General features: G+C 37.3%; 1 protein-coding gene and 1 pseudogene across 2 annotated transcripts in view; one reads left to right on the top strand and one right to left on the bottom strand.

Annotated features, from left to right (window-relative positions):
• Positions 1-13,461, top strand: part of NUP107 (nucleoporin 107) — a 48,537-nt gene extending 35,076 nt beyond the window's left edge. The window contains exons 20-28 of one of the 2 annotated variants that reach the window (XM_027593273.2): positions 415-453; positions 1,180-1,330; positions 1,666-1,778; positions 2,599-2,701; positions 3,185-3,345; positions 4,117-4,242; positions 6,030-6,143; positions 12,518-12,685; positions 13,052-13,461. In XM_027593273.2, the coding sequence (XP_027449074.1) occupies positions 415-453; positions 1,180-1,330; positions 1,666-1,778; positions 2,599-2,701; positions 3,185-3,345; positions 4,117-4,242; positions 6,030-6,143; positions 12,518-12,685; positions 13,052-13,159 (1,083 nt within the window). In that variant the 3' untranslated portion in view covers positions 13,160-13,461. The remainder of the gene's footprint in view (positions 1-414; positions 454-1,179; positions 1,331-1,665; positions 1,779-2,598; positions 2,702-3,184; positions 3,346-4,116; positions 4,243-6,029; positions 6,144-12,517; positions 12,686-13,051) is intronic. The other variant, XM_027593274.2, reaches the window with a different exon arrangement.
• LOC113921876 lies at positions 6,733-9,206 on the bottom strand (annotated as a pseudogene).
• Positions 13,462-14,315: the final 854 nt, after the last annotated feature.

The raw sequence follows: 14,315 nt of genomic DNA, 5'->3' as shown, positions 1-14,315 counted from the left end.
GTTTCTTTTCCCTAAATGGTGGTAACATTTTAGTCAGTACATGTAGAAGGCAGAATGATAGAGTAGTTGAAAGCTTAGGCTTTGGAGTAAGAATCCTGGGTTCACATCCTTACTCAGCAGCTTCTAGTATATAATTCTGGGTAAATAAAACCTCCGAAGTGCCTTAGTTTAGAAACTCTTAGTTTCTTCCTATGTAAATTGTGAACAATGATAGTAATCACCCACAAAGAGTTATGGAAGGTTAAATTGGGCAACACATAAACTTTGCTAAGTCCTTAGCCTAGCATGTAGTCATTGCTCTGTGATAAATATTAAAATTATTAAATCATAATAGCAGAATTTTTATTAGATACATTGTTGGTAGACATAAGCAATTGTGTTTATAATTGAATTATATCTTTTTTTTCTATGAAGGAAGAAGTTTCCATTGAAGTTTTAAAGACATACATACAGGTAAATTTTAAGAATCCACAATTTGTTTTTTGGTTTTTTTTTTTTTTTTTACTGTTTTGGTGGAAACAAAAATCAGAATGGTAATGTTTTAATGCTCAGTGGCAGGAAAGTCATCAGAATCTATAAGAGATCTTTTAATTATCATAAGTATATATATATTTTTAAAGATTTTATTTATTTGTCAGAGAGAGAGAGAGGGAGAGTACAGGCAGATGGAGAAGCAGCCTCCTTGCCAAGCAAGGAGCCCAATGTGGGACTCGATCCCAGGACCCTGATCATGACCTGAGCTTCGCGAAGGCAGATGCTTAACCATCTGAGCCACCCAGGTGCCCCAATCATAAGTATATTTTATTTGGAATTTAAAATCATTCTGTTCGGTGGCACAAATCCACATCTATATGAATCTCCCATAAATGTTTGAAATTTTGAAGTGAAATTTTTAAAAAGCACTTCTGATCCCAGAACCTGTTGTTATTATTATTAGAATTTTTTTTTTTAAGATTTTATTTATTTATTTGAAAGACAGAATGAGAGAGAGCACATGAGAAGGGGGAGGGTCAGAGGGAGAAGCAGACTCCCTGCTGAGCAGGGAGCCTGATGTGGGACTCGATCCCGGCACTCCAGGATCATGACCTGAGCCAAAGGCAGTCGCTTAACCAACTGAGCCACCCAGGCGCCCCTCTTGTTATTATTATTGACATACTTTGATCTTTTTCTGTTTTTTAGCTTTTAATAAATGAGAAGCATACAAATCTCATAGCATTTTATACCTGTCATTTGCCTCAAGACCTAGCTGTTGCCCAGTATGCATTATTTTTGGAAGGTGTTACAGAATTTGAGCAGCGCCACCATTGCCTGGAGCTGGCTAAAGAAGCAGGTAAAAATGGTTGAGAACTTTTTGTTGGGCTTCACAGGCAAGTTATCATTTGGCATTAGTAACATTTATCTTCCTAGTTTTAAATCTTCTCTTGAAAGAAAAAGAATGAAATTTTTGATGAAATTCTGTTTTAGGAATAAAATAACTTAAACTGTAACTCGTGTAAAATATTCCTGTTATGGCATTTTCTTTTATAATTTTATAATGTCTTTCATATTTTACATGTTATATTTTTAAAGAATTTTTATTCCAATTTACGAAATCATTGTGACTGTTTAGAGAATATTATTGTGAATGATTAATTCTTGTTTTTGTCTCTTAAAAAAATTCCTTAGATTTGGATATTGCAGCTATAACAAAGACTGTAGTCGAGAATATCCGAAAGAAAGATAATGGTGAATTCAGTCATCATGACGTGGCCCCAGCCCTAGATACCAGCACTACTGAGGTAACATGAGGGGCAGGAGAGATGTGTGCATAACTCCTAATAATCCCTCACATGGCTCTTTGGTGAACTTTCACCTTAACATACTCTGACTCCTTTCTTTTTTTTAAGAATTTTTCTTTGTCAGCCAAAACCTTTTAAATTTTAAAAATTGGCAGCAAGCAGACTTAAGGTCTTATGTAAGGAATTTAAATTACTTGCAATAGTATTGTGTTAAAAGAAAACTTCTTTAACAGAAAAAAAGTGAGCATTGGATATTTGCTCATTGGATTATTCTAGATACTTAATCACTAACTCTTAAGTAGTTTACTTATCCTGTTTTCAGAAAGAAAAACATTTTAGAGTAGCAGTTAAGGAATCACCTAGTTAAGTTGGTGGGACATAGAATATTTAATTCCAGATTCACACTCCAGGAAGGTTTTTTTTGTAATTTTTTTCCCAGGTTTTTTTTTTTTTTTAAGATTTTATTTATCTGTCGGAGAGCGCAAAAGCAGGGGGAGTGGCAGGCAAAGGGAGAAGCAGGCTCCCTGTTGAGCAAGGAGCCCAGTGCGGGGCTCGATCCCAGGACCCTGAGATCATGACCTGAGCCAAAGGCAGATGCTTAATCGACTGAGCCACCCAGGTGTCCCTTTTTTGTAATTTAATAGAGAGTTATTAAGTGTGAGAAGTGAAACTAAGGAAAGCTAGATTCTTTCATAATTTCGTATAACTTGAGGGAAAATCATGTTTACTAGAAGTGCAGATGTAAGTTAATTTTACTAATTTGCAGAATATATTAGAAAAAAGCACAATTGATGTTTCTTTTTTCCAATTAAATGAATAGGAGGACCGTTTAAAAATTGACGTAATTGACTGGTTGGTATTTGACCCAGCCCAGAGGGCAGAAGCACTAAAACAAGGCAATGCGATAATGAGAAAATTCTTGGGTATGCTTGATTTTAATATTCTTTTTTCAAGTTTTTGTTCAAATCCATATATTCTTAAATTTTGTTTTGTTGTGTTTTTTTTTGTTTTTCTAATCCTTCCAATGGGGGAGGGGAGGGCAGATGACAAAACAGCCATTCTTCTATATTAAGCCTAGTATTATGAAACAAAACATTTAACATTATCATTGTCCTAATCAGTTTTTCATGTAGTCTCAAGGCTTTGAAAAATGTAATTGCCTTAAGATACCAAAGTTGGTAAAAGCAACTGCATTAAGTGAATCCTTTTGTGACTTGACGCACTGAAATAAGGAAAAAGCTTGACCATCAAGTAGAAAGAATCATCCAAACCTTTAGCAGAAGTACTTTGGGACTCGAGATGCTTAACAGCTGACTGTGAAAGTTGCAAACCAATTAATTTGACTCCTTTAGAAAGCACCATACAGCAATTTACATATATTGAAAAATTGTGTATCTTTTTCACAGCCTCAAAAAAGCATGAAGCTGCAAAAGAAGTGTTTGTGAAAATTCCTCAGGATTCTATAGCAGAAATCTATAATCAGTGGGAGGAACAAGGAATGGAAAGTCCACTTCCCGCTGAAGATGATAATGCTATCAGAGAACATTTGTGCATTAGAGCTTATTTGGTGAGCTTATAAAGAAAGTCACAAATGTGTCTATCTTCATGATGGTATTTCTGAATCACTCTCAGACTTTGAACTGTTTTTCCAGAAGTGGTGGCTGACTTTTTATCTTATCTCCCTTGTGACTGTGGTACTGACTGATCCATAGGAGCATTGAAATCGTGGTCTGGCCTTCATCAGCATAAGCTTCTAATTAATGCTAACCGACCAAGAACTTCTCACATTGTAGAGCGTATGTGATGTCTGAAACTTAGTCTTCTTAAGATTTTTTGAATGCCTGTATCAACTTAAATATTTTGGGGGAGGGCAGTAACTGAAAAAGGCAAGATAATCTAAATTTGTTATACCTAAAATTAACAACATACTCATTTAAAATTCATTCAACAAATAAGTAATTACATCAGGCTAGGTTCTAAGGGACATCTGTGGATAGCAGTTTATCCTTGCCTTCTAGAAGCTAATAGGCTAGTCATGAAGACAGACAAGTAAACATTCGTACATCAGAGAGTGGTAAGTGTCAAGATACATATATGACCAGAGTGCTTGAGGTAGGACTAGGTTCCAGAAAACACAATATACATATACCTTGCTGGTGTTTACCGCTTGACAAAATATTTATTTACAATGATTTTTTGTGTGTGCAAAAAATAAATACTGAACAGTTCTGTTTCTTGCTGTTGCAAAATTACTTCTAAGAACCAAATTTTAAAAGCTGTGTAGAACATATGGAAAACTTGTTTGTTTTGTATTTTTCTGTTTTATTTTACATCTTAGGAAGCCAATGAAACCTTTAATGAGTGGTTTAAGCATATGAATTCAGCTCCACAGAAACCTACTTTGATACCTCAAGCAACTTTTACTGAGAAAGTGGCTCATGAACACAAAGAAAAGAAATACGAAGTAAGTTGAATATAGACAAGACCTATCTATTGGATTTTAAAATTATAGGTCATGTATTTATTTTTTTTTCAGACTTTTTTTTAATACAATGTTATATTAGTTTCCGGTGTCCAACATAGTGATTCAACACTTCCATACATCCTCCAGTGATCATTACAAGTGCTCTCCTTAATCCCCATCCCCTATTTCACCCATCCCCAGCCTCTTCCCCTCATCTATGGATGGACACCTGGGCTGCTTCCATAACTTGGCTATTGTAAATAATGCTGCAGTAAACATAGGGGTGCATGTGTCCCTATGAATTAGTGTTTTTGTATTTTTTAGGTAAACTCCCAGTAGTGCAATTGCTGGATCATAGGGTAGTTCTATTTTTAACTTTTTGAGGAACCTCCATACTTTTTTCCAGTGTCTGTACCAGCTTCCATTCCCACTGATAGTGCACAAGGGTTCCTTTCTCTCCACATCCTCACCAACATTTGTTGTTTCTTGTGTTTTTGATTTTAGCCATTCTGACGGGTGTGAGATATTACCTCATTGTGGTTTTGATTTGTATTTCCCTGATGATGAGTGATGTTGAGCATCTTTTCCTGTGTCTGTTGGCCATCTGTATGTCCTCTTTGGAAAAATCTTCAGGTCTTCTGCCCATTTTTTAATTGGTTTATTTCATTTTTTTAGTGTTGAGTTGAAGAAGTTCTTTATATATTTTGGATACTAGCCCTTCATCGGATATGTCATTTGCATATATGTTCTTCCATTCAGTGGGTTCCCTTTTAGTTTTGTTGATTGTTTTCTTTGCTGTGCAGGTTTTTATCTTGATATAGTCCCAATAGTTTGTTTTTGCCTTTGTTTTCCTTGCTTCAGGAGACATATCTAGAAAAATGTTGCTATGGTTAATTTTGGAGATACTGCCTGTACTCTCTTCTAGGATTTTTTTTTTTTTTAAGATTTATTTATTTTATTTGAGAGACAGAGGAAGAGTGCCAGTGGAGGGTGGGGTAAAGGGAGAAAATCTTAAGCAGATTCCCTGCTGAGTGCAGAGCCTGTTGCTTCCCAGGGCTCCATCCCACAACCCATGAAATCATGACCTGAGCTAAAACCAAGAGTTGGGTGCCTAACCAATTGAGCCACCCTAACGCCCCTCTTCTAGGATTTTTATGGTTTCAGATCTCCCATTTAGGTCTTTAATCCATTTTGAATTTATTTTTGTGTTTGATGTAAGAAAGTGGTCCAGTTACATTCTTTTGCATGTAGCTGTCCAATTTTCCCAACACCATTTGTTGAAGAAACTATCTTTTTCCCATTAGATATTCTTTTCCTGATTTGTTGAAGTTAATTGACTGTATAACTGTGAGTTGATCAGGTCATATTTAGAGAGACAATTTCTTCAGCGGTTATATTCTTACTATAACAGGTGATCTTTCTGTTAATGTTACTTGAAAAAAAAGTCATTTGATTAGTTAGTTTTCTGCAGGTTATTAACCAAACATGAAAAATACCTTTAGGTGATATTAATGTTCATTTATGAAGTTAACATTTTAGTGTTTTGTTTCACTGCAATCTGTTGATACTTATTTTTGTATTTGGCTGACTAAAGTCAACTCTTTTTTTTTTTAAGTTTTATTTATTTAAGTAATCTACACGCACGACCCAGATATCAAGAGTTGCATGCTTCTCCATAAAGTCAGCTTTTTAGAATGATATTCCATGTAAATATTCCTGTGTGTGCTTTTACAAATACATTATTGGTTTTAGTCTGTTAATATGTCTGCCTTATGTTTGTTTTGCAGATGGATTATGTTATTTGGAAAGGGCATTTGGATGCCCTGACTGCCGATGTGAAAGAGAAAATGTACAATGTTTTGTTGTTTGTTGATGGAGGGTGGATGGTGGATGTTAGAGAGGTAAGCTCTACACATTGTGTACAGCCAAAAAGAAGAAGTCTCCGTTCAAAGGTTCTCTCTCTGGATAGGAGCGTCTGTGGGCCTTTTATACCTGACCATCCCAGAACTTTAACCTACACTGAAAATACGAACTAGGACTGTTGGGTGAACTGTTTCTTCAGATTTAATATGTTCATTCAGGATACTTTAAAAATTCTGGACCTAAAAATTATATGTGTATTCGACTCAATTTAAGGATACGAAGATAAGTCTAGAGGCAGGGGCCGTGGCCCTCACCTCTGAGCTATCCATTTAAATGACCTGGGGGACTTTTTAAAAGCCCACTCTTAGAGATTCTGATCTAATTGATCTGAGGGCTGAGTTTTTTGTTTGTTTCAGAGCTTTTATATTTGAGTTTATTCTCCATTTAACTTTTAAAACACTACTATAGGGGCACCTGGGTGGCTCAGTCATTAAGCGTCTGCCTTCGGCTCAGGTCATGATCCCAGGGTCCTGGGATCGAGCCCCGCTCGGTGGGGAACCTGCTTCTCCCTCTCCCATTCCCCCTGCTTGTGTTCCCTCTCTCGCTGTGTCTCTCTCTGTCTCTCTCTCTCAAATAAATAAAATCTTTAAATAAATAAAACACTACTATAGTTGGATCTTAAAAACAAAAACAGTAGCAAGTAGTGAGCCATGATTATAGTCCTTCACTCATTGACTGCTGCATATAAAATGCCAGCAGTGTTATTCACTGCCCCCGTTAAGAGGTCTGACACTGCACACCACCTCTGGGATGATGTTCATCATCTTCATCTGCTTCCCCATTGTAATGGTGCCATCTTTCCTGATTTGGATCAAAGTCCACCAGTACTCTCTGGTCCATTTCATCAGTCTCTTCTACTTCCTTCCTCTCAGGCAGGAGTTTTTCCAGCAAAGAGAGTTTATCAGGAGAGAGAAGGCCATTCTCAGGAAAGTTTACCTTAAATTCAATAATTAGGCAAACCTTCTCATATGGTCTATGATAAATTGGCATGCCTTCATTTAGCACACACTTGATACCTCCATGCTTGACAGTTTGACCTGGATGAGAGGCAATGATGATGGTTCGGTTGTCAAGAGTAGACATTGGCTTTTGAAAGCTACAGAGTATTTCAGCCAGCTGTATGTCCATATACATGAAAAGGTCTTCTCACCGAGTAAAAACAGCATGGTCCTTCTGATGTAAAACAATGATAATATCTCCTAGTTCCAGTCCTGGTTCTTGGTCTCCTTCACCATGGAATGTTATCTTCCGGCCATCTTTCATGCCTTTGTCAATATGAACTTCTAGAATCTTCTCTCCAGCTGTCTTCCTTCCATTGCAGCTTTTACATCTGTCTTTAGGACTGATCCATTCCCATCGCCCTGGCACTCCGTGCACACAGATTGAATTTGCTGAACCATTCCAGGTCTTATCTGATGAATTCTTATTTGTATTCCAGTACCTCGGCAATTGGGACAACATTCGACTTCTCCTTTCTTACCACCTCAGCCTTCACATTTATTGCAAATCACATTCTTTTGCAGAGCTAGTTTTCTTGTTGCACCCTTACATAAACCTTCTAAGGTTACTGAGAGCTGATGCACAACATTTTTACCTCTCCTTTCTCTCTGCATCCTTCCTCCTCCTCCAGAAAACATATCAAAGATGTCCATGGGGGAGCCAAAACCACCACCAGCTCCACCTTCTTAATTGTTCTCCTCCTTTGTCATATAATTCCCTTTTCTTTGCATCAGAGAGTACTTCATAAGCTTGAGAAATCTGTTTAAACTTCTCTCCATTTGTATCCTTATCAGCGTGGTACTTCAAGGCCAGTTTCCTGTAGGCCTTTTTCAGTTCCTCCTGGGTGACATTGGGTTTGACCCCCAAAACATAGTAAGTGGTTTCTTTCACCATTTTCTACAGCCGGTGAGAGGGCCGAGGCCGGTGTGGGGAGCGGGAAGGAGCTTGTTGCCAGGCACAGCTCGGACAGCCACTGCTCCTCCATGGTCTCACCGAGCGTTGCTGGAAAGTTCCCGTTTTTTGTTTTTGTTTCTGTTTTTTTTAATCTGCTGGAGAGCTTAAATGTGTATCCTGGGTTGAGACCAGTTACAAAAGTACTAAATGCCATAAGAAAAGCACAGATTAAGTATTTTGTGAGTTCAGGAAAAGAAAAGGTTTTTACCTGGAAGAGGTCTAGACAGGATGCTTGAAAGGTGTAGCATTTGACTGATTCCTGAGGAATGGGGTCGAAGCTGAATGAGCTGAGGAGAAAGGAAGGATACTGCAGGTAACTATTGTGAGCGAAAGACGCTGAGGGCTGATCCTGTGGCGTAACATAAACCTTGAGTAACCAGCTTTGCCTCTGCAGACCTCATGGTCTGTCCAAGGGGAACTGGAAATGCTAGATTCTTGAATATATGGTACAGTATTTTGAACAGAGAAAACCATAGGAGTGTTCTTGGTATCTTTCCTTCTGCTCTTCTCCATATCCTCATATATTCACTATTGTTTTGGTTTTGTGTGTGTGTTTTTTTTTTTAAGATACTACATTTTTCTAGCTCTTTCAGCTTCCCTTTCTGACCAGAAACAAAAAACAATAGGGCATTGGACTAGACTAGATTTGAGCCCCTATTTACTACTATTCCTGATATAGTAAATTCTCCCTAAAGTTCATAATAGAATACTGTTGACTTCATAGTTTTGAACCTTCAGCAGGCTGCTTGAGCTAAGTTTTTCTCTTGTGATGCATGCTGGTTTTCATGAAGATAAAATTTTAGTGTTGCAAAATGCTACTTTAAGTATCATTTAAATTTTGAAAAGACTTGAGTGCTTTATTTTATTTATACATAAATCTTTGGTCTAATTTTTAACCTTAGTACGTTAGATAATGAAAAGTCACAAAATAGTCTGGGGTATTGTAAAAATAGAGTTGGAATGAAAGGCAATGAATGATACTTTTGTGTTTTATCAAACATTTAAAAATCAATATTCAGGGGCACGTGGGTGGCCCAGTCAGTTAAGCGTCTGCCTTCGGCTCAGGTCATGATCCCAGGGTCCTGGGATCGAGCCCCACATCGGGCTCCCTGCTCAGGGGGGCGCCTGCTTCTCCTTCTCCCCCCTGCTCATACTCTCTCTCACTATCTCTCTCTCTTTCTCTCTCTCAAATAAATAAAATCTTTAGAAATTAAAAATAAAAATCAACATTCAGTCTCAGTCACTTCTTCAAATCAAATCCAGAAGAGAGTTCTTGAACAATCAAGTAAGTGATAATGATATTTTGAATCATCTCAGCTGAGTTTAGCTTAATACTCTTACATATTCAACAAAGTAGGGGATTCCTCAGGGCTCCTGCTGGCACACATGTCACTCGTATATGAATTTGGAAATGGTGCCACTTCTCTTATCGACTCTGTGCCAAGTGTACATGACCTGTAGAGTCTAGACGCAGGCTAGACCTCAGGGCCTCACTCGCCAGGCCACCCCCATCGTACAAGGCACACCTGTACAGGAGAGCCCTGGCATCGTACGCTGTCTTGTATATCCATGACTCAGGTTTGTACGTAACGCTAGAATGATCCCTCTCCTGTTAGAGGCTCTTAGCACGCAGGGATGGCAGGGTGATTGGAGCAAGCAGCTTGTCTTTACCTGCTTTTTGCCACCTCTACCTCCACCACACTCTAGTTGAAGCCTCGACTGTCTTTCCCTTACTTCCCAGTCTTCCTTATACAGCTTCATCATCCAGATCAGCTAGTAATCCTTTTAAAGTGGACTAGATGTTACTCTTCTACTTAGAACCTTCTGATGACTCATTACATTTTGAATAGAACTCAGAGTTCTTTTCTTGATGTACAAGATGGCACATACACTGGACCTTGACTACCCCTCCCCCCCATCCCCCCACTACAGGTTAAGCCTCTGGGCCTCTTTGCTATTCTTCCTCTGCCTAGAATGCTCTTTTCCCAAGATAGCTGTATGGATGGCTTTCCTACCTCCTTCAGTAGTATGCTCAATGTCCTCTCTCTAGAGACCCTCCCCGTCCCCCAACCCCCATATATCACTTTCTCATTATCCTGCATTGGTTTTCCTCCTGGCAGTTGTATATAATGTATAATATATATATTTATTTGCTTGTTGTGTCTACCTCCATTAGGATGTAGATTTCATGAAGGCAACAACATTGTTTTCTTCATTTCTCTGACTTTGGCACTTAAGTTAATGCCTAGAACATAAGAAGCTTTCAGAAAATATTTGGTACATTTAGTAAATGACTGAGGTGAGTGCCCTGTCTTCATATTAGAGATACCTGTAATGTCAGTGCAGCTCAACTCCTGCTGGCAACACATACCAGCTAATGAATTTTTCTCACATGTAAGGCACTACTAGATGTCCCTAATGGAAAGAATGTTTTAATTTTATATATTTATAGGATTTTTCAAAGCTTTTGTTCATTTGGGTGACAAAAACAGCTTAGGTTGTGGAGAGCAATTTATTTCCTTTTCCTCCTGCAAATTGCTGGGCCCATCAGGCATGATTCAGGATGGTTGGTAGCCCTCAGTCTGCTGGTATGGGAATCCATTTTAGTTAGCAGAACCGATTACCCGTAACACCCAAGGGTGTTACAGGACCTAGAAGAAGCAGGTGCCAGAATCCATCCCATGAGATCAGATTACTAATAGACCTGCTGCTACTTTCAGGTGATAAGGGCGGTGGGAGCCAGGGGCATTTTGCCTCTTTAGCATGGGGGGGAAAGACTACATTGGAGCACAAATGGAGTGACTCAGAGGAAGCAGTCCTTTCATTCTTAACAGGCTCTGGGTGGAAACAACTAATTTGAATTATGAGTAAGACCTTTGGTTTTAAATCCACCTCTGAAGGTCGTGAGTGCCTATTTGAGAAAAGAAATAAAAATGCTTTCCCTTTTAAAATTAAGAAAACACAAGGCATGCCTTTTAATATTTACTGTTACATATTTATATCTCAAAACAAGACTAAACGATTGATAGTAATTTTTCCTATGTGTGGAAACCTGACCTAGGTCACCCTAAGTTAGTACAATCACTCATTGGTAGAATTACCACATTACATTTTGTTGCTTCATGCCTCCACTTACATCTACCTTTGAAATTACTTTAGCAACTTAATATTATAGTCTGTCCCATGAAGATACTTTCACTGATTAATGTAAGTTTTCATAAACAACAAAAAAGTTCCAAACTTCTAAGAAGGTACTGCTTTAAAAAAATTAATTAGGTATTTTATTAGGCTTTTCTAAAGACCAGATATTTAGGGGCGCCTGGGTGGGTCAGTCGGTGAAGCGTCTGCCTTTGGCTCAGGTCATGATCCTGGGGTGCTGGGATCGAGCCCCGTGTCGGGCTCCCTGCTCAGTGGGGAGTCTGCTTCCCCTCTCCCTCTGCTCCTACCCTCAGCTCATATGCTCTTTCTCTTTCTCTCAAATAAATAAAATATTAAAAAAAAATAAAGACCAGATATTTAGCTTGTCTTGTTCTCTGTTTTGTCTTATGCTATGAACTCTATGGATTTCCTTCCTTTTTTTAAGATTACTTCATAAATTTTAAGGTTGGGTACTTTTTAAATTATTTTAATGATTTTAGATTTCAAATTTGTTGCCAGAAAATGTACTGGGTACACTTCTGTACTCTTACTGCCCACATAATTTTTTAGAAAGGCCCATGTATACTTAGAAATGCTAATTGTTTTCTCCATATTGTTTCCTCATTATATCTGTTAGTTCTGTCTCATTAATTATGTTATTCAAATCTATAGGTTTTTAAAATTTTTCTATTTTTAAAAAATTATACAAAGGAATCATAAATTCACAGTGCTTAAAAACAGTTTGCAGTGACATTGTCCCATCCTGTGTGCCTCTCCCCACATCATGACCCTTGTCCCCTGCACCAGTCACCACCTCTAACTTAGACCTCTCACATGTATCTCCGTCTGTACGCATCCAGGGAAATGGTGCAGCTTTTCTGTTCTCAGTTTTGTTCCAGTGGTATTTAGTATCTAACTTACTGCTTTAAGCATGTTTTTATTCAAGACATAATAAGTGTTAGAAATACAAATTCAAAAAAAAAAGAAAAATACAAATTTAGAAGCATTTTGTTTTCATTATCAGACCTGGGACTACTCTGTAGTATGTTTTGTTTGCCTTCATGCTGTTTTACCAAAAATTGTGTCTCTAGCTCTCATGATTAAAATTCTGCCTTGTTTTATTTTTAATGGGCATCATAAGCTTTAGAGAAACCCCATTAGCTTCTACCTGTTGCATTTTGGTTTTGATTCAGTACTTGATTTTTTTATAACAGTATTTAGCTTAAACTTGTTAAAATGACAACTTGATGTCTGATTATAGGCTGCTGAAGAAGACCATGAAAGGACACACCAAATGGTTTCATTGAGAAAGCTTTGTCTGCCAATGTTGTGTTTCCTGCTTCATACCATATTGCATAGTACCGGTCAGTATCAGGAATGCTTGCAGTTAGCAGATATGGTCTCCTCTGAGCGCCACAAACTGTATCTGGTAAGTTCTAGAGCATTTACAGTTTTAAATTTTAGTGATTTGATAAGCTCTGTAATAATACTTGATTTTTGTGAGATGTGTTTACATTATATAGATGTTCTTAGATTTTCTTAAAGTAATGGTCCACTTCTAGTGTTTGTTCTTTTTTTGAAAATACATACATATTCGTAAACACTTAGAAGTAAATAGACTGGCTCAAAGAAATAGCTTTGAAGTTCTTGGACCACACTAACATACTGGCCTCTGGCTACATAAATCTTAAAGAGGAATTTCTTCTTACGTTAAGCTAATCGGGTTGATTAAGTGACTATAAATTCATATATTCTCCCTTGTTCTCATTCTTAACTTTTCTTTTCTTAAAATCAGGTATTTTCTAAGGAAGAACTAAGGAAATTGTTGCAGAAGTTAAGAGAGTCCTCTCTAATGCTCCTAGACCAGGGACTTGATCCATTAGGATATGAAATTCAGTCATAATCCATCCACTCTGCGATCTCACTAATTTCTATGATAAATGGAGTGTCTTGTAAAATATATGTATTTGTAATTACTGGGTTTTGTCTTTTGCATTGTCATGGGGAAAATGAAAATTTAGACATTTGCATTTTGTATTTTTCAGAATATTATGGTGATACTTTGAAAATTTAATGTATTATATCAGTATTTCCCTGTGTTTATTAATAAAATTATATAAAAATTAAAATTTTCTGTTCTTACAAGTTCCAGGATTGTCTCTTATGTAATAAGAAATTAAGTTTCCTATTATCATACTTTTCTCCTGTGAGCATAAATCCTCTGATATCTTAAAAGCGCACAAGCGCTCTCTCTTTCTCTGTAAGATAAATAAATAAAATCTTTAATATATATGACCAAAAAAACCCTCTCAGAATATACAAAGAACTCTGACAATTCAATAATAAAGCAAAAAGGGCAGAAGAATAGATGATTCATAAAGGAAGGGAATATGCATAACCAGAAAGCCCATGAAAAAGTACTCAAATCAATAGGGAATGCAAATGAAAACCACAATGAGATATCACCACATATCTATATAAATGGCTAAAATCAAAAAGACAACACCAAATTGTGGAGCAACTGTGACTGATAACGGTGGGGGAATATAAAATGGTACACTCTGGGAAAAGTTTTGAATTTATTATAAACACGTACCCTTTAACATAGAAATTTCACTCATATATTTACTCAAGAGAAATGAAAATAAATTCCACAAAAACACTTGTGCAAATGTATTCATAGCAGCATTATTTATAATAGCCCCAAACTGGAAATGACCCAAATTACCATCGGTAGGATGACCAAACAAGCACACTACTCGGCAATATAAAAAGGAAAGAACTGCTCCACTCAACAACAGAACCTAGAAACTAGAAGTACATACCATACGATCCACTTATATGAAGTTCTAGAACAGTCAAAACCATGGTGAAGGAAAAATGAAAGTGGTTTCCTCTCGCGCATGGGGGGGTGGGGATTTTCTAGGGAATTTTGTGAGGTGATGGAACTGTATCTCAACGGGTATGGGTTACATAGGTGCATCCATTTATCAAAAAACATACAGTTTAGATTATTGCGTTTGAGTGAATGTAAATTTGCTTCTAAAAGATCAAATGGA

Source organism: Zalophus californianus, chromosome 9, assembly GCF_009762305.2.
Source record: "Zalophus californianus isolate mZalCal1 chromosome 9, mZalCal1.pri.v2, whole genome shotgun sequence".
Lineage (NCBI taxonomy): Eukaryota > Metazoa > Chordata > Mammalia > Carnivora > Otariidae > Zalophus > Zalophus californianus.
This window is presented reverse-complemented; position numbering and strand designations above follow the sequence as displayed.